At 43.2% G+C, this 20551-nt stretch overlaps 1 protein-coding gene across 1 annotated transcript; it reads left to right on the forward strand.

Moving 5' to 3' along the window:
• Positions 1 to 227: 227 nt before the first annotated feature.
• casp8 (caspase 8, apoptosis-related cysteine peptidase) lies at positions 228 to 17198 on the forward strand. Its single transcript, XM_061838192.1, has 12 exons — positions 228 to 404; positions 1457 to 1587; positions 3560 to 3735; positions 3822 to 3927; positions 6503 to 6632; positions 7176 to 7231; positions 7307 to 7358; positions 7438 to 7505; positions 7630 to 7741; positions 14434 to 14561; positions 14739 to 15130; positions 16944 to 17198. The coding sequence occupies exons 2-12, from the start codon at positions 1480 to 1482 to the stop codon at positions 17101 to 17103; spliced, it is 1488 nt and encodes a 495-aa protein (XP_061694176.1). The 5' UTR covers positions 228 to 404; positions 1457 to 1479; the 3' UTR covers positions 17104 to 17198.
• Positions 17199 to 20551: the final 3353 nt, after the last annotated feature.

Here is a 20551-nt window from a genome sequence, read left to right on the forward strand (position 1 = left end):
TCACATTTGCGATTCTCAAAGAGTAGTTGTATGCAAAGAGTGATTGGAATGAATATTAATAAAAAGATGTTTAAAACGTTCATAGATTCATTTTCTGGAGAAGTATAAAAATGACTGGTGATTCAGTGAATTTGCACATATGTGGAGCCTCAAGATTTGTGCGTTCCCAAATTGGAACAAAAGGAGGCGCTAATGTTCCTTCAAGTAAGTTGCTCACCTTCCTGGAAAAAAGAAGAAGAAGTAGTACAGAGTCCAGCAAGCAAATAAGTCGAGGCTTATTGGGGCCCAAGTTATCACGTTAGTTTTGTAAAGTTTATTTTTTTTCTCCCAGTAGCCACTGTACCTACAAAAAAAGTATTTTATTTTCTTCTGCTGGATCTGAAGAGACAACTGTCCCTACAGTGGTAAGTTTTGAGGTTTTAAGAGTTTAAGACAGTCGTCTGAAGTCGTCTCCATCCACTAGGAGTTCCGTCTTGATGACCCAATGTTAGTTTTCTCCATTTTACAGTGTTGTTGGGCCATTTTTTTTTTCTTCTGTACTTGAAGAAAATAACCATGGCTGATTTTATGATGACAATGTCCTGCTTCAAAGATTGTTCGATTTTTGCGGTACTTTCTTGATGACGTCACGCAGTAGTCTTCACTCGACGAACCTGCTTCGGAAAACTGATCTCAATGTTTAAATTTGTATGACAGGAGCGTGCCACCTACACACTGAATATTAATAACGCGGGCATTGATGCTTTGGATTGAAAATAATGAGATAAAATATCCTTTCTGCGTGATACTGTGGGTATGTTGCACAAAGTTTCAAAACACCAATATCAAAATAGACTTATCATTGGATGGAGGAGTGAGTCATGGACCAATATTATTGAGGGGCTGGGCTGGGGCTAGGAAGAACAACATTGGGGCATTTATTTAGCTAAAATCAGACGCTTGTGTTGATAAACCTGAAGAAAAGCAATTTGGGAGTGGCAAGGAGAGAGTTGGAGGATTTGCTCGACACTGTTTTTAGAGAAATGACAGAGCAGAAAAGAGTGACAGGTGAAGATCCTGAGACTGAGATATAAGCAGAATGTAATAATTGGAAAGAAAATAGAATTTCATTTGGAATAAAATTGCTTTCTTAATGTGTTGCTGGGTCCCACTACAACAATGCCACAAATTAAAAACATCATTTCCTAGGGCCACTTTCAGTCAAGGGTGCTTGTGGTTATCTGTTCTCTCTATATATCACCCTAGGTCTATATACAATATTTCAAAGTTTCCCTTTTTTTTTTGTTATCTTTGCCTCAGCTGTCAAAGCTAAAAGAAAAAGTATTGCTCATGTAATTGTAGTTTGATGTGAGCATTATTTTGTATTTGTTCTTTTTTAAATTTGTCTTGTATAACATTCACAGTTAATGTTTATGATTTGCTGTTTCTCCATTTCTCCTTAAAACTGTCTGTAAAGAGTAACTCAAAAGTGTGGTTGGGATGGAGAGGCGAAAGCTGATGGAAATCACAGAGGCCCTGTGTTCCCGAGAAGTGGCCGCCCTCTGCTTCTTGTGCCATGATGTTCTCAACAGAAAACATCTCGAAGGAGTGAGGATCATACATTTTACTCTTTGCACATTTGAATTGTAAATGTCATTTTATTCCTTTCTTCAACTTAACCAACTTTTCAAAAACAAAGATGCGGAAGGCTCATTCAACATCCAAATGGTAACCTTATTGCCAGCATCGTCTGTTCATTATGTCATACCGTGACATTCGCCATTGAAAACACGCTGTTCCACCGAGTATGGGACACAGAAGCTCTTTTCAAAGAAGAGAACATGTCACAATCGAGTAAAGTGACCGGCGCAATATTACCTTGTCGTTTTGAGGCACATTTAGATGATATGCTGATCACTTCTTACAAACAACAGACTCCCAGGCAGTATGTATGAGCTAGCCTGGCCGAAGCCGTGCCTCGTCCGTAGCGGACGAGGCGCCGCTCAAGCCATGCTCCGCACTGACTGGTCCACAGACACATTTATTACCCCTGATTTACGTGCGCGGCACTTTTGTTACAATCTGAGAGGATTACATCACCCCCCACACCTCTCCCACTATTATTTTTTTAGTAGCTGTATACACACCTCCCTGTCATTTGGAACCCACGAAGCTCTCATCCTTTGGAACCATCCAATCCATTTTTCAGGACTAACCGGGTCTTTTTTAAATGTATGAAAAATGAATCCATTCTCCCGAGTGTTCAAACAATGTCCAGCAATACAACGAGCCAGCATTTTGGCTAACATGAAGGAGCAACGAGCTACCTTCCAGCAGATAAAACTAGTAGAAACATACGAGACCAGTTCAGTGGGTGTCTGCTACTCATGTCACTTGCTGCTTCTCGAAAACAAATCCATCGAGAGGATTTTCATTGCAGGAGTGACAAAAAGCCATATACGTCAAAATCATGTTGTGTCCTGAAAAAACGGATCGGTCCATTCCGGCTGCCTTTTTTTCCATTAGTAACATACTAAAAATCATCCATTTCATGACAGTGGACCTTTAAATTACAGCTTCAAAATCTATCAATTTGAAACATTTGGGTGAATTAAAAATTAAATAAAGTATTTATACTGAACACTTTTTTGGAACCTAATTTAAAATATGGTACATTAATAAATATGTACTATGTTAAGTTTAAATAACGAGGGGGCTCTGGCTCCCCCTGGAAGCGCTTTTGGTTTTAGTTATTGTTACCTCGTGTATGCACTGCTGTCCCTCGCCTCTCTGCTATGATGGGAAGGAGGAAAAAAAGGCTGCTCTTTCTCTTTATTAATATCAGAGAGGCTAATTGTTTCACCTTTCACTGTCTCTAAAGCAGGGGTGTTTAATGCGTCGATCATCCCCCCCGTCGATTGAAAGGCTGGCTGCTTGAAAAGTAGATCTTGGTGTAAAAAAGTTTGGGCACCCCTGCTCTAAAGCTTCAGTTAAAATTGGTTTGTGCACATAAATAAATGTTAAGAGCGTGTACTATGTTGACAACAACAAATACAGGAGATGACGCGCCAATCATAATACGCAGTTCCATTGTGTCAGCCCTGCGTGAACATGTTCAAATTAGGCCCAGTTAGCAGTTTTTCATCTTCCATGTCATGTAATTTAGGAGTCTTACTCTGCTACTGTCGGGCAGTGTCCCCTTTATCGTCGTCGAGTTGCGCTGTCAGAGGGTTGTTGTTGATATGTCACACTGCATGGAAGATATCCAAAACAGCTAACATGGTGCTAAACCTTTCATTTTGGTGTCGTAAGGCCAAATTATTGGTCGTGCATTATGTCACATTTCAAGACGTTTAGTTGTTCCTGACAAAATATGCCAGCCTGATCTGGGAAATTATATTTGACAGCTAATCAAGCAAATATCAGGGCTAAAATCTTGTTGTCTGATGCAGGAATTATTGAAACCTTGACTTTAAAAAAAAAAAAGGGGGGGGGATCTTCAACACGGTAGTGCCTATTAAGCATTTGTTATTTCTTTTGCTTCAGATTACTTGTTGAATTTGGCATTGTTCTAATACAGGTCAGGGATGCAAAAGATTTGTTCACCAAACTAGAAGAAAAAGAGCTCCTGAAGAACACTGAATTTCTTGCTCAGCTGCTTTGCACAATCCGACGGATTGATCTCCTCAGCCTCTTAGGGACGAACAGACGAGCCATGGAGGAAACTGATTCAAATCCTCTGCTGTCAAATTACAGGTAAACAGCAAGTTGTGTATTATGTGGTTATTTACCCTGTGCTTTGTACTACTTCTGTTTTTCAATTGTGCACGCTTTGTGAACAGGGTGATGCTGTACTCTATATATGATGAAACCACGAAAGAAAATCTGGAAAAGATGAAGTTTCTCTTGAACGACAAGATTGGCAGGAGACAACTGGATGAATGCAATGTGAGAACACCTAATTAAGTTTTGTTACGCCCTTCAAAATAACCTTGATACCTCCCCATTTACATCAAAATTGTACATTTTATTTAAGCTATTGTGCACTAAAAATATATCCACGTGCAATTTGGCGAGGTTAATTTAAAAAAATTGTAAAACAGATTTTTTTTTGTGAGCAGGATTTGTAAACAAATCGAGACCAAATCAGACGTTTAAGTAGCCAGTGACATATTCTCAACAGTACAGTAATATGAAAATGGCATTACATTAATAAGTATTCCAAGAAAAAAGTTTACATTTTTCTATTTTATTGTTGCATTGTTATGAACATAAATGGCGGCATGGTGGAGCAACTGGTTAGAGTGGTGGCCTCATAGTTCTGAGTTTGGATGTTCTGCCCATACCTGTGTGGCTTTTCTCCGAGCACTCAGGTGTTCTCCGCCATCCCAAAAATATACATTAATTGGAGACTCTAAATTCCCCTTAGGTGTGATTGTGAGTGCGACTGTTGTCTGTCTCTATGTGCCTGCGATTGGCTGGCAACCAGTTCAAGGTGTACCCCACCTCCTCCCCGTTGACAGCTGCGATAGGCTCCAGCACTCCCTGCAACCCTCGTGAGGATAAGCGACAAAGATAATGGATGGATGGATGGATGGTATGAGCATAAATCCTTAGGTACCTCAGCATACTGACTTTTGATGAGCTTGTCGAGTTAAGCCTTCGTACATTGTTTCACAAACAATGAAACCTCAATGTATTGGCACATCAACAGTTTTTTTTTTCATTCTGATTCCAAATGATTTGAATTGAAGCTCTTTGGTCCGCTGTTTAACATCGGATCTTTTCCAATCTGCTGATACAAATACACTCCATTTAATCGGAAGAACCGTGAGACATGCTCCGACCAACGCAAACATTACATCGTTTGTCAAGATGGGTCAGTTGTCGTTAAGCACAGTATTTGTGATTGTTTTTACACTTTAATTAAAGCAACAGCTTTGTAAGAACAAGATACTCAAGTTGTCACATATGAGCAGTGGTTGGAAGCCACTGTATTTTCATGCATAAGCAATGGCATCACTGCGCGTCAAGAAAAAGGATGCAAGCTGGCCTTTCCCATTGAACCATATAACTTGTCTTTGGATCAGTTCGGGGAAAAAGAATATGCCACGCCAGAACATTGATATGCTTCTTACAGAGCCACTCCTTGGTTTTCCTGGCTGTGTGCTTCAGCTCATTTTCATTATGAAAGACCCTACCACGACCCATCTTCAATACTCTGACTGAGGGAAAGAGGTTGTTCCCCAAAATCTCACAATACATGGCTCCCATGACTCCTCTGTATCATAAAGGAAGAGTCTCCCCAAAATCCATATGTACAATAATTTTCAATCCCGGACCTCCGTGTGTGGAGTTTGCATGTTCTCTCCGTGTCTGCGTGTGTGTAACCTGGCTCCTGCCCGTTGACAGGTGGTATCGGCTCCAGCACACCTTCGACCATCATGCGACTAAGAAAATGAATGGTTGGATATATACATGTAACTTTTCCCGGTTACTATTTACGGCAATCCGCGCGTGCAATAGAACGCCACTGGTAGAATCGCGAGAAGCTTTGCTGCTTGAAAAGTACAACTTGGTGTTAAAAAAAAAAAATCTGGGCACCTGCTATATATTCTCTACATCTAAACCAACTCCTCAGAAAAGCATCAAATCTCCGCGGTCCATTTCATGGGACTGTTATTGTTCGTCGTCAGCGCCACGTCCCTCCCAACACGTCGAATTCCACCTGTGTGTTTTCTGGTTCAAACGCTTGAACATTGTACATTGTTATTTTTATTTTGTTTGCTCAATGGTCGGTATAGTAATAACACGGAGCATCAAATCGCTTTGCTGGGTCTCAGAACACAAAACTTTCCGGGTACTATTTACGGCAATCCGCGCGTGCGCCCCACCCCAGTGCCACTGGATCGCAAGAAGCTTTGCTGCTTGAAAAGTACAACTTGGTGTTAAAAAAAAAAAAAAGTCTGGCCACCTGCTGTATATTCTCTACATCTAAACAAACTCCTCAGAAACGCTTCAAATCTCCGCAGTCCATTTCATGGGACTGTTATTGTTCGTCGTTAGTGCCATGTCCCTCCCAACACGTCGAATTCCACCTGTGTGTGTTCTGGCTTAAACGCTTGAACATTGTACATTATTTTTGTTTGCTCAATGGTCGGTATGGTAATAACTCTTGAGCATCAACTTGCTTTTCTAGCTCTCAATACACAACACTTCCCGGTTACTATTTGCAGCAATCACCGAACAGGAAGCACTGCAGGTGTGGTAAACGGGGATTGGCTGTCAGTTTTCCAGCCGGGCTCATTGGAATGTCTGAGCGAGAGAGGAATTTTGATAATACTTTTCCAATTTAGAGATGTTTCTCGGTGAAATCTGCGAATAACTCTGCCATTAAAAGAAACACTGAAACCTCATCTACTAACATTTGTGTGCTCCCATTCCTATTAGTTTCGACAGAATCTTCCTTTAAGTCTACTCCGAACACTTCATAGATACTAAATTTCTTCACTGTGAATTCCAGACTGCGTTGGATGTGTTCGTTGAATTGGAAAAAGCAGCTTTACTGTCTCAATCAGACCTACAAGAGCTCCATTCAACACTTAAGGAAGTGGATCTACAACTGGCATCTACTGTCCAGCAATATATAACAAGTATGGAATATGAGGTCTTTTTCTTTGCATGGTTTAAATATACCTATATCTGTGTTACAAATCTTTCTTGTCATGTCTCGTATTTTATTTTTTTTTAAGAAATAAAAAAAATAAATCTTTTGACCTCAGTATGCCTATCTCTGTGCTCTGGGTGAGAGGACAGTAATGATGCATTTGAGGTGTTCGACTGATCACTGAAGTTGAGGCTGCTATACAAATATGGCCATAGGCAGGTGTGTTGCCTTGATCTGAATAAGAGTCATATGAATAGAATCTGATACCTTTAAAAAATGACCAATCACAGTGGCCAAAAGAAAAAAGACAAAGACAAAATATGACAACAAAAAAAGACTTAATTTTTGGATGCCCAAAAATGTAGAAGAGTGTTGGTCGGTCTGACAGCGGGATCCAGTCTTACGTTGGCCCATCTCGGGATTACGCCAATTCGATTTTGATCCACATGTTACAAAAATACATGTAAAACTAGCATGCTGAAAGTAGTTGTTCATTTCAAATTCATCAAATCATTTATTTCACTTGCAGGAGGAGCACCACAGCCAGTGAGACGACCTCCCGCTAGTCAGATCATGAATTTCCAGGTGTGTATCTTTCTGGGTCTTTGTGCTTGGGAATGCAAAGAGTAAAAATAGTCACTCTGTGATTTCTTTTTGCAGCATGTCAACAACAACTTACATCTTTTGTCCATATCTGAGACTCAAGCCGCCCGTATGTCTCTCAGACTGCATTTCTCACAAACAATGTAATTTTGAAATACAGCCAGTGAGTTAAAATTGTTTTTCATTAGCTGGTGGACAATTTTCCTTGGATGCAGGAACAAACACTCACCCTACGGGTAGATCGCTTTCTAATCAGGTACCCATTCACACACACACACACACACCACACACACACACACACACACACACACAGCAATAACAACTTAGACGTTATTCATTCATTGACTGTCCCTTTTTTTGTGGGTGTGCTTGTACCACAGACGGATTACTACCCAATGAATCATATCCCACGTGGTCTGTGTGTGATCATCAGCAATGAGGAATTTTTGGGAAACCAGTTGAGGAATAGGGGTGGAACTCGAGAGGATGAAAGTATGTGTTTTCACTAAGTCATTTATTGAAGCTTTACAAAGGAACAGCGTTATATTTTGGGTGAAAATCGAGTTTTTATTTTTCAGTTTATATAGTAAATCCTGATCCACATAGAAGCCTTGCCTACTGTAGTTTTGCACTAACTAATTTAGGGAATTTATCCCCCAGGCTGCATCTCAAATCAATAGTACACCGGAACATTAGCTACAAAATCTTTTGTATTTATTTAGCATTGTGGCCAATATGATCAGCAGGCGGGTTAGTGGTTGGCAAGTTGCGTGGGTTTTCTCCAGGTACTTCATCTCGCAGTAACGAAAAGATTAACTCCGATGAACACTCTGATCAATTGTACAATTTAAGCGTGAATGCTCATATGTCTATGAGAGACCTGCAAGTGACTGGCGACCAGTGCCTAGTGTAACCCACCGCTCACCAGAACTCACCTGGGATTGGCTCTACTTTACCCGTCTCCCTAAGGGGGACAACCTGTATAGAATGTGAATGGATGGCAGCAATTACAATCCACACTTGATCTCAGAAGGTGACAGTAATGTACACGTAAGGCTCTTTGCCAAAAATCTAGACACAGAAGGTTAAAGTTTGCCACAGGAATCAAATTTATTAGTAACAAATGAAAAAATGACTAATTTATTGAGTAACTAACACAAGTTCCAGGGCGTTTTGATATGCAACATCAGTTAAATTCATAATCCTTTTCATTTACTAAGTAAGTTAAAAACACATGAGGACTCTCTAGTATGACAACAGATAGTCAATTGACAGTGAACACTTTTGAGATGGAAAAACTGTTACTGAGCAATGAGCTATTACAAATAATGTGGTAATGCTGATACTTTTTTGACAATTGTGCAAATTATGCTGAGTCGTCCAGCACTTTAGAGCAGTTTTAAAATGACTAATAGAACAATAGTCTGGTGAAGTGAACATGGCACAAATTGCACAATTATGCCGTTTAATGTGACAAGTAGTGTGATAATCTGGAACAATGTCAATTGTGCAAATGATGCAGGTACATATCAAGCGTTCCAGTAAAGTCCAACAACAGATATGCAAGTAGTGCAGAGTGGCGAGAGTGCTAGAGTGCACAATAAATGTATAATTAGCCTGAGAGAGTTGTGACTACAATCGCAAGGCAAACTTGCCAGCATGTTACAATAGAATTGGAAGTTAACTGTTTAATAAGTTAATAGCAAGAGGAATAAAGCAGACTGTTATAGATGAAAACGGGACTGATTTGATGACTGCTGTGTAGAACTGCCTCAACAGCTCCAGAGGTAGGACGTGCTTCCTTAGAAGGCGCAGGAAGTACATCAGCTGTGGCAAAGGATGCCTCCTGAAGTCATCTCTACAGTCTTGAGTGTGTTCAGCTCCCAAGTTGTCGGCCCCACCACAGTTCATGCCACTCCACTTCCTGTCGATCTGCAGACTCGTCCCCGTCCTTGATGAGGCTAACAACTGTTGTCTTGTATTCAAATTTCAGGAATAGCTCTGTGTGTTGAAGTGTAGTCATTCGTGTAGAGAGAGAGAGAAGATCTACGGAGAGAGGATACATCCTTCGGGTGCCCCGGAAGCTTGTTATCCTTGTCCCCCAACTGTCCCCCAGCTTCACCTGGTGTGTCCAGCTCGTCACAAATATATAAATCCACCACCAGATGGCAGGCGAGCCGCTGAACCAGAGAGGCTTGGAGGAGAGGAGTTCGGGGATTATGGTGTTGAATGCAGAGCTGAAGTCCACAAAGATGATACTCATCATAGGTTCCCTGTGCCATCGAGGTGTTCTAGGATGAAGTGCAGTCCCATGTTGACTGCATAATTCCACTGGTTGCTCGGTAGGGAAACTAGAGCGGGCGCAAGACTGATTCAGTTATCATTTTTTTGTAGCTCTGATTTAATCTCTTTAGTCATCTGATTTGTAGCACAATTATACAGTGCTCTACCCCCACTTTGAGAAGAGTCTTCTTAGAGTTAGCCACTCTGGTGAAGTTGTTTAAGTATGGCAGTGACCCACATCTTGTTATTGAACATGCAAAATGACTTAGTTGGCACACACTCTTCTTCATTGAAACCGAGTGTCCATATATTCAGCCAGATTCACACTAGAAGTTTCAAAGACATTCCAATCTGTGCAGTCTAAACAGCTCTGAAGTTCTATCTTTGCTTCAATGGTCCACTTCTCCAGTCATCACCGTAGGCTGTGCACGTTTTTTTTTTGCCTGTATGTTGGTATTATTGCAAAGTCGACACAATACAGTTTGGCATTAATCACATCAGCTGCAACTACTCGTAGTTCTCATCTGCTATGGTAGTTATTCTCCATTTTCTCTGGTGCTAGGGTAATGGGTGTGGTGGAGTCTATCCCAGATTACTTTGGCAGTGGTACACCCTGCATTGGTTGCCAATAGCCAAAGACTGGGAATATACAGACAAACAACGATTCACATCTAGAACTAATCTCAAACTAACCCAACGAGGCATGTTTTTGGAATGAGGGGGGAAGGCAGAGGAAAAAGAGAAAACCCATGCAAGCACAGAGATGACATGCCATCGTCACTGAGGAAGGGCGAAACCCGCATTTGAACTTCGGAATTGTGAGGCAAATGGGCTAAACACTCAATCGCTGTGCCACCGTCTTTGAATTCTTCATCCTTTTCCTTCCGCTACTGTACAGATGATGTATTTACTTGGCAAAAGCTTAGTTTTAAAATAAAAATGGCAGCACTACTGTGAGACACATACAAATTCCCTGCACTTTTGCAGTTCACTATGAAAACATTCACCTGTTAGTATTTTTTTGTATGTGTGGAACCTATAACCAGCTTTTTTGTAAAAAAAAAAAAAAAAAAAAAGCACCAATTTGTAGTATATTTACAGCTCAAGGTATTATAAAAGCAATTACATGGAACCTGGGAATTCGAACGAGTTGTATAAATAGGACTTCCATCCATCCATCAATTATCTTCTGCTTTCCGGGTCAGGTCGCAGGGGAAGTAGCTTCAGGAGGGACACCTAGACTTCCTTTTCCCCAGGCACTTCTTCCAGCTCTTCCGGAGGGATTCTGAGGCGTTCCCAAGCCAGCCGAGAGACATAGTCTCTCCAGCGTGTCCTGGGTCGTCCTCGGGGTCTCTTTCCGGTGGGACTTGCCCGGAATACCTCACCAGGGAGGCGTCCAAGAGGCATCCGAATTAGATGCCCCAGCCACCTCATGTAGCTCCTCTCAATGTGGAGGAGTAGCGGCTCGACACTGAGCTTCTCACCCTATCTCTAAGGGAGAGCCCGGATACCCTGAGCCCCTCCCAGATGACTGAGCTTCTCACCCTATCTTTAAGGGAGAGCCCGGATACCCTGCGGAGGAAACTCATTTCGGTTGTTTACCACAACGGACCGATACAAAGTCTGCATCTCTGCAGACGCTACACCAATCCATCTGTCGATCTCCTACTCCATTCTTCCCTCACTCATGAACAAGACCCCAAGATACTTGAACTCCTCCACTTGGAGAAGGATCTCATCCCCGACCCGGAGAGGGCATGCCACCCTTTTCCGACTGAGGACCACAGTCTCGGATTTGGAGGTACTGATCTCATCCCAGCCGCTTCTCACTCGGCTGCAAATCGCTCCAGTGAGAGCTGGAGATCACGGCTTGATGAAGCCAACAGAACCACATCATCCGCAAAGAGCAGAGATGCGATGCTGAGGCCACCAAACCGGACACCCTCTATGCCTCGGCTGTGCCTAGAAATTCTGTCCATAAAAGTTATGAACAAAATCGGCGACAAAGGACAGCCTTGGCGGAGTCCAACTCTCACCGGAAACGAGTCCGGCAATGCAGACCAAACTCTGACAGCGGTCATACAAGGACCGATCGGGGGATTCAGTACCCCATACTCCCGAAGAACCCCCACAGGACTTCCCGAGGGACACGGTCAAATGTCTTCTCGAATTCCACAAAAACACATGTAGACTGGTTGGGCGAACTCCCATACACACTCGAGGACCCCGCGAGTGTATAGAGCTGGTCCACTGTTCCGTGGCCAGGACGAAAACCACATTGCTCCTCCTGAATCCGAGACTCGACTTCCCAACGGACCCTCCTCTCCATTACCCCTGAGTCGACCTGACCAGTGAGGCTGAGGAGTGTGATCCCTCTATAGTTGGAACACACCCTCTGGTCACCCTTCTTGAAAAGGGGGACCACCAGACCAGTCTGCTAATCCAGAGGCACTGTCCCCGATGTCCATGCGATGTTGCAGAGGCATGTCAACCAGGACAGCCCCACAACATTCAGAGCATTTAGGAACTCTGGGCGAATCTCATCCACCCCCGGGGCCCTGCCACCAAGGAGCTTTTTAATCACCTCGGTGACCTCAACACCAGAGATAGAAGAGCCCGCCGAAGATCACCCAGACTCAGCTTCCTCATGAGAAGGCATGTTGGTGGAATTGAGAAGGTCTTCGAAGTATTCTCCCCACTGACTCACAACATCCCGAGTTGAGCTCAGCAGTGTCCCTTCCCCACTATACACAGTGTTGATGGTGCACTCCTTCCCCCACCTGAGACGCTGGACCAGAATTTCTTTGACGCTGTCCTGAAGTCGTTCTCCTCGGCCACACCGAACTCCTCCCACGCCCGGGTTTTTGCCTCAGAGACCAATGATAGCTGCATTCCGCTTGGCCACCCGATACCTATCAGCCGCCTCGGGAGTCCCACAGGCCAGAAATGCCCGATAGGACTCCTTCTTCAGGTTGACAACATCCCTCACTGTTGGTGTTCGTGGGTTGCCGACGACCACCTCACAGCCACAGCTCCGGTCGGCCACCTCAGCAATGGAGGCGGGGAACATCATCCACTCAGATTCAATGTCCCCCATCTCCTCTGGAACGTGAGCAAAGTTCTTTCGGAGGTGGGAATTAAAATTCCTTCTAACAGGGGAATCTGCTAGCCGTTCCCAGCAGACCCTCACAATACGTTTGGGCCTGCCACATCGGACCTCCATCTTCCCCCACCGTCGGAGCAGACTCACCACCAGATGGTTATCAGTTAACAGCTCCGCCCCTCTCTTCACCCGAGTGTCCAAGACATGCGGTCGCTAGTCCGACGACACGACCACAAAGTCGCTCATCAAACTGCGCCCTAGGGTGTCCTGGTGCCAAGTGAACATGTGAACACCCTTATGCCTGAACATTGTGTTTTTATGGACAATCTGTGATGAGCACAAAAAAGTGAGCACAAAAGTCCAGTAACAGAGAACACCACTCGTGTTCTGATTTGGGGGGGGGCATTCTTCCCAATCATGCCCTTCCAGGTCTCACTGTCATTGGCCACGTGGGCATTGAAGTCCCTCAGCAGAATGATGCAGTCGCCAGAGGGGGCGCTCTCCAGCACTCCCTCTAAGGACTCCAAAAAGGGTGTGTACTCTGCACTGCTGTTTGGTGTATAAGCACAAACAACAGTCAGGATCCATCCCCCTACCTGCAGGCGGAGGGAGGCTGCCCTCTCATCTACTGGAGTAAACCCTAAAGTAGAGGCCCCGAGCCGGGGAGCAATAAGTACACCCACACCTGCTCGGCGTCTCTCCCCATGGGCAACTCCAGAGTGGAACAAAGTCCAACCCCTCTCAAGAGGAGTGGTGGAAGAACCAAGTGGTGCATAGAGGCGAGTCTAACTATATCTAGTCAGAACTTCTCGACCTCACTCACCAACGCATCGGGCTCCTTCCTTGCCAAAGAGGTGACATTCCATGTCCCTAGAGCTAGATTCTGTAGCAGGGGATCGGATCGCCAAGGCCTTTGGCCACTGCCCAGCTCCCATTCCACCCCACCTCTACGGCCCTTCTCACAGGTGGTGAGCCCATGGGAAGTGGGGACCCATGATACCCTTTCGTGCTGTGCCCGGCCGAGCCCCATAGGTGCAGGCCTGGCCACCAGGCGCTCGCTTTCGAGCCCCACCTCCAGGCTTGGCTCCACAGGGGCGCCCGGTGACCCGCGTCCAGGCAAGGGAAACACAAATCCAATTTTTGTAGTCATCATAGAGGTTTTGGAGTTATACTTTGTCTGGTCCCTCACCAAGGACCTGTTTGCCATGGGTGACCCTATCAGGGGCATTACGCCCCAGACAACTTAGCTCCTAGGATCATCGAGACACACAAACCCCTCCACCACGATAAGGTGACTGCTCAAGAACTTCCACCCCCCAAAAAATCAGATTAAAAAAAAAAAAAAAAAAAAAAAAAAAACCTCTGAGTTTGATTAAATTCTCTGAGCCTGAACACCCGAGCAAAGCCAAATGAACATTGAACAGGTCGCCTAGTAAAACCGAGTGATTCCAAACGTGCACGGGACAGTTGCCAAGACGAGCCACTGCCCATTTCGAGTCAGAAAGTCATATCTTGAACTCACATTTGTGAGTGTTCCTCAAGATTATTTTTTTTATTATTCCAGTACAATTTTCTTAGCCGTGGGCCCAAAGAAAGACAGGAGTACTACCAGCAGCAAAGAAAGAGAAAAGTGGTACGAACCACAGTGGATTTAAGGAAGGAGATAATCGCTAAGTATGAAAATGGTGTGCGTGTTACGGATCAAGCTTACCAGTATGTTATGGCTTAGTCAACAATTTTGACTATCCTAAAGAATAAAGATGAAAACTCAAATCTTTTTCCCCCCCTTTTTCCACAGAGGCTCTTGAGTCACTATTCTCCAGATTTGGCTTCAGTGTGATAGTTCATAGCAACTTGACTGCAGAAGAGATAAAAAAGAAACTGGGTACCATTGCTTCAAGAAATTTTTCAGAAGAAGATGCTCTGGTAAGGAAGATGACTCTTTTAGACATACATGTAGACAAAAATGCTGAATCAACTTTTTATTTGCAATTGTCAAGGCTAATATTGTTGATTTTATTGCATCTTCTTTCAGTTTGAGATCAAGTTGAATATAATTGACAGCAGAAAAAAAGTACACTGTGCATTTTCTTTTGGTTTTAGGTTGTGTGTGTGCTTTCCCACGGGGAACATGGCTGTGTCTTTGGGACTGATGAGGAAAAGGTGTCCCTCCGAGAACTGACAAAGCCCTTTACAAGTGGATTTGCCCCTACATTAGCAGGGAAACCCAAACTGTTTTTCATCCAAGCATGTCAGGGAGGGGGTTATCAGACGGGAGCCTTGCCACACTCCTCAAACCCAAGTGAGGGGAATGAGGACAGACGGAGTCGCTTGGAAGCGGACGCGGGTCCCATCAACGTCGAGACGGTGCCCTCAGATGCCGATTTCCTGCTCGGCATGGCCACTGTACCTGAATGCAAGTCATTTCGAAACAAGTACACGGGCTCCATCTACATCCAAGAGCTGTGTAGGCAGCTCCAACGAGCCGCTGAGAGGTATACTGAAAGGATTTCAGTAGGTTTTGTGATTCAATTATATTATGTTTGCTGTCGTAGGCAACATGTCACACTTAAGGAAAAATTCAGAATCCTGTCTTTTACAGAGTTACACTAATCTTTTCTTCCATGTTTTTTCAATGATACCAATATTAATTCACTTTGCGTCATACAAAAGGAGTCACGCCATTAAGAATGCAAAAAGTTTTTGAATATGATCATTCATAACCTTTTTTTCCAGGACCATGAGAGACAAAAGAAGTCATGAGAGATGAAGTGCCAATTAATTTCTTGGCAGTCATTACTCTGCTGTACATACTGCACACTTAATGTTTAAAAATCTCAAGGACTTACAGAATATGTATTAAAAAAAAAAAATCCATGAAAGTTCCCTCCCCCATTGGTCATTCACGTTACACGATTTCCTGCTTCCATTTTCCTGAGTCCACCTTTTTCCAGTAAACAGCACTACCACGAACCTCCAAAGCATGACAAATATAGGCGTTTCACATAATATTAAGAGGTCAAAATATTGTGAAGTGTGCCAACCTTGACATCTGAGAGTGTCAGTTGTTCCCAGTTGTGTATCAGTACTGTATAGAGCTCGTGCACCTACGTCACCAAAATCACGTGACTTGGCCATATTGCCGGTCAAGCAAAGCATTGTTGAAGTCCGTTGAGACCAAACGAAAATACGTCTCCCAGAATTTTGTCCGACACCGTTAAACATTTAGAAGGTGATAATAAGTGAAGGTACGTGGAAAAATTAGATAAACTCGGCATAGAGGACCCATATTTAATGCTGAAGTCGATGTTTTCGCCGATAAGAAAGTGGACTGTTAACCGGGTTCCACTTGTCTCGGACAACTGGATATACACATGGATCTGGTGAGTAAGTCGTCAACATTTACACGGAAGTACAAGTACTTGGTTGCTGGATCTGTTCTCATTCAAGAATAAATCCCACTTATTGATGGAGCCACTCTGATTATTTCAGTACAAATACCAATGATTAAATAAATGACCCCTGGTTTTACACAAACTCGCATTCATTAACTATGATTGGGGAAAAAAAAGATGACGGGTTGACGGCTTGTGAACATGTTAAACTTTGGTAAACCTCTCCTCGGCAGACTTTTTTTTTTTTTAAATATGCATTGTTTTCAAATGAGTCCAATGTGTATTTAAATAAAGAAAATAAACCGCTGGGATAGGCTTCAGCCCCCGTACACGGAAGCGTGTTGCGACCACGCGTTAACCTACGTGTGACTGACGGTTTTTCTTTTTTTAAATACGCATTGGACTCATTTGCGAACAATACATATTTTAAAAAAAAAGAAGGTTTTTTTAAATCCATTGTTCTCAAATGAGCCAACATTGCATTCTAAATACTTCTTGGGAATTTGAGATTGAGAAGAATAATTCCTACCTGAAGTGAAGTGATCGCTACACAGCCGTGTATATTTAGTTGGGCACCATCCATCACGTTTAATTGCCGAAATCCATCAGTCTTTTCTGCTCTTTTCAGATGGTAGTCCATAGAATGATCTCTTTGAATATCTGTCTCGTCTGTTGTAACAACAAACAGCACAACAAGTCTCGGGCATTGTTAGTATTCTGCTCACACTGCCGAGCACCTCTTTTTGGCCGGCAATATGGCGCCGTGAAAATGGTGATGTCACGTGCACGAGCTCTATACATAAAAGGAAGAGCAAGCAAGTGATATTGTTCTATCTGTATTCGTTTGTATCTTTGTTGTCCTCTGAGAAGAAAGTCCCTGTTACTGGTTGTAATATCAATTGTTCTTTCACAGCTCACGTGAAGAAGATATTCTCTGTGCCCTGACACGTGTGAACAGGGAGGTCAGCAAAGGCGTGTTCCTCAACCACAAGCAAATGCCTGAGCCCAAATACACCCTCACCAAGACACTTATCCTAAAGTTTGTTGATGGGGACCAAGTGCAACGCTCTTAATGTGCCATATTGCGTCTTTTGAAGACTGGATTCTCTGTATCACTGTGATAATAGGATATTTAATGATGCTGATGTTTATAAAAGTCTTCAAAGAATTGAGAGAAAATGTTCTTACCAGTGGAGTTTGAAAAGGGCGCCACGATGATTGATTCTTTAGCACATCTCTGCTTCACAGTTCTGAAGAACAGGGTTCAAATCTTGACCCCACTTGCGTGGTATTTGCATGTTCACATTCCTTTGTGGGTTTTCTCTGGGCACTCTTAATTTCCCCCAACGTGCCACAATCATGCAAGGGAGGTTAATTGAACACTCTAAATCGCCCGTAGGTGTGAATGTGAGTGCGAATGGTCATTTGTACCCTGCGATGGGCTGGCGACCAGTTCAGGGTGTACCCGGCTCTTGCCCTGAGGTAGCTGGGATAGGCTCCGGCATTCTCGTGACCCTTTTGAAGATGAGCGGCAAAGAAAATCAATGAATGTTTTTGTCATACATCACTCAATGAAAATTGTGCTCCTGCTCCATGTATGCTGTGGCGTATACAACGCATAGGGAAAGTATTCAAAGACACCCTAAAATGTTTTCAGGTCTTTCCAGAGATGCTTAATTGGGTTTTAGTCAGGGCTCTGGCGGGCCCATTCAAGAACATTTACGGGAGTTATTCTGAAGCCACTCCTCCGTTATTTTAGCTGTGTCCTTTGGGTAATTGTCTTGTTTGAAGGTGAACCTTCGGCCCAGTTTGAGGTCCTGTTCACTCGGGAAGGTTTTCATCTGGAGTGATATATTCTTGACCTGAGGGTCCAGCAGTGTTTGTATTGTTATTACACTTAATGACTCCATTTTGCACAAGGTTTCTAGCAGGCTTCAGGTTTTCCACAAGATCAATTGGGATTTTGGTTGTTACAAGCAATGTATTACGTTTTAGTGTGTAGTGCAAGATATTAAGCATTGGGATTAATTTTGATCCAAACACTTTATCTCAGACAGCTCCACTGTCGCTTGATTAAATGGAGCAAGTACACAGAGGGTCTCCTCTATGACTTTCTAATCATCCGTAGTTAGTTGAGGTCCCTTTTTTTTTTTTCAAGAGTGGCCAGGGATACCAACACTGACTCATTCTGTTCTGCCATGTGTTCTAGCATTAAATAAATGCTGTTCCATCTCGTTGACACCTCATTCATTAATTTCTTCACTGGTCCTCCCATCTGTAGCTGGACTTGTGCCAGCTTGTCTTTGGCAGCACTAGTGATTCTAAAGTATGAAACAATCTGGCTTGTTTTATTTCATATATCTGAGTGTCTCAGTTTGTGTTTAAGATTTGTTCAATTTAAAGAATGTGCTATGAAAATCATGGCTGATTTGGAGCTTTTTGACACCTGAAATCATGTTTGCAGCCGTATGCATGAGCAGATGTCACTTTTCTACTCCATTAAGTTTGTTTCTTTTATTTTTGGGGCTTCGTTCATATTTTCAACAGTGTGTTTCTAAGGGAAGTATTTCGCCCCCAACATTGATGTACACAGCGTATGGTTCTCACAGTCAACATAGTGACAAGTCACAGCCAGGTAAGCCTCCATGTTCATGGGTGTCCACGTTTGCTATTATTTTTTTTTTTACTTGCTCCTTTTTCTCCTCATACCTCTGGCTAATCATGGTTTTTATAGCTGAACATTAACAACAAAAGTAGAGCAGATTCAACAGTTTGTACCTTTCTGCTTGGCAGAATATTGTACAGTATACAGTGTGGGGGCCCAAAAGAGTTGCAGGTTTCAGAACTCCTCATCTTCCACAAGGCCAAGCGGCTAGTCTGTAATGCTCGTATTCACGACAGCCTCATCAATCGCACAATTTCTAGAACAATGTGCCATGAGAACTCTTCACATGTAGTGCAGGAAATTATTAAAAGTCAGAAAAGTATTACTTATGAAACCTATCCATATAATCATTTTCTTAGCCGCTAATTCTCACGAAGGTCACGGGAGTGCTGGAGCCTATCCCAGCTGTCAACAGGCAGAAGGCGGGGTACACCCTGAACTGGTTGCCAGCCAATCGCAGGGCACATCGAAACAAACAGCCGCACTCACAATCACACCTAGGGGCAATTTATAGTGTCCCATTAATGTTGCATGTTTTGGGGATGTGGGAGGAAACCGGAGTGCCCGGAGAAAACCCACACAGGTCCGGGGAGAACACGCAGACTCCACTCACGTGGGGCCGGGATCGAACCCAGGACATCATCAGAACTGCGAGGCTAACACTTTACAGTTGATCCCCCGTGCCGCCTTATGATACCTAATGGATCTTTATTCATCCATCCATCCCAGGGATGTAGAGTGATCGAACAAATAAATGCTTTTTTATTAGATAGCAGGAAGGACATTAATCACAGATGTATCTATTTTTCAACACTAGTTTGTAGGTGTGAAGTAAGTTGTTTTTATATATACATATCAAATATGTGCTTTGGCCCAATAAAGGTTGAAAAGCGCTGTTCTAGAACCAGCAGGGCTGATCACAGGAGCGTCATCCTTCTTACGCTGAGCACAATGATGCACCTGGGACCAAATCATACTTTTCACCTATACATAACAGATCAAAGTTAACACAGATAAACAAGTTCAAATATCGTTCAGAAAAAAAAATGTTATAATGCGAAGAAAAATGAATAGTGGAAATTATGTGGATCAAAGCAAAATGACACGGAAAACAACTTACGCCTCCTTGGTTGAGACGTGGTATTTATTGATAAACTATCAAAACACCCATCCATTTTCTGGGCTGCTTATCCTCACGATGGTCGCGGGAGTACTATCCCAGCTGTCATTGGAATGAGGCAGGATACGCCCTGAACTGGCTGCCAGCCAATCACAGGGCACATAGAGCCAACAGTCGCACTCACAATCACACTTGGGGGCAATTTGTGTCCAATTAATGTTGCATCTTTTTGGGATGTGGGAGGTCCTCAGAACTGTGAGGCCAACGCTTTCCAACTGCTCGCCGTGCTGCCAGCCAAAAACCAATGCAGAGCAAACAATATGAATTATTTCCATCCATCTATTTTCTTAGCTGCCTATCCTCACAAGGGTCGCGGGATCCCAGCTATCAACAAACAGGAGGCATACCCAAAACTGGATGCCAGCCAATTGCAAGGCAGCTTTAACTATATCTAAAATAAAAACGTCATTAACTGGAACAATGCTGTAAATTTAGAATTCAGTGTAACATAGTCCTGGAAATAATCTGGAGGATTCCTTGGAACATTTTAGTTTGTCCATTTAACTGACGTCATTCAGGCGGTGTTGGAGTCTTCATTTTCAAAGTTGGACTGTGGTTACAACTTTTATTTCTCCTTCCTGTTTCATAATCCACCCCCCACAAAAAAAAATTGTTATACTTTTGAGCGAACGTGTTGATCTCCATACAGTAACAATTAAATTCACATAAAGACACA

This window comes from Syngnathoides biaculeatus, chromosome 13 (genome assembly GCF_019802595.1).
Source record: "Syngnathoides biaculeatus isolate LvHL_M chromosome 13, ASM1980259v1, whole genome shotgun sequence".
NCBI classification, from domain to species: Eukaryota; Metazoa; Chordata; class Actinopteri; order Syngnathiformes; family Syngnathidae; genus Syngnathoides; species Syngnathoides biaculeatus.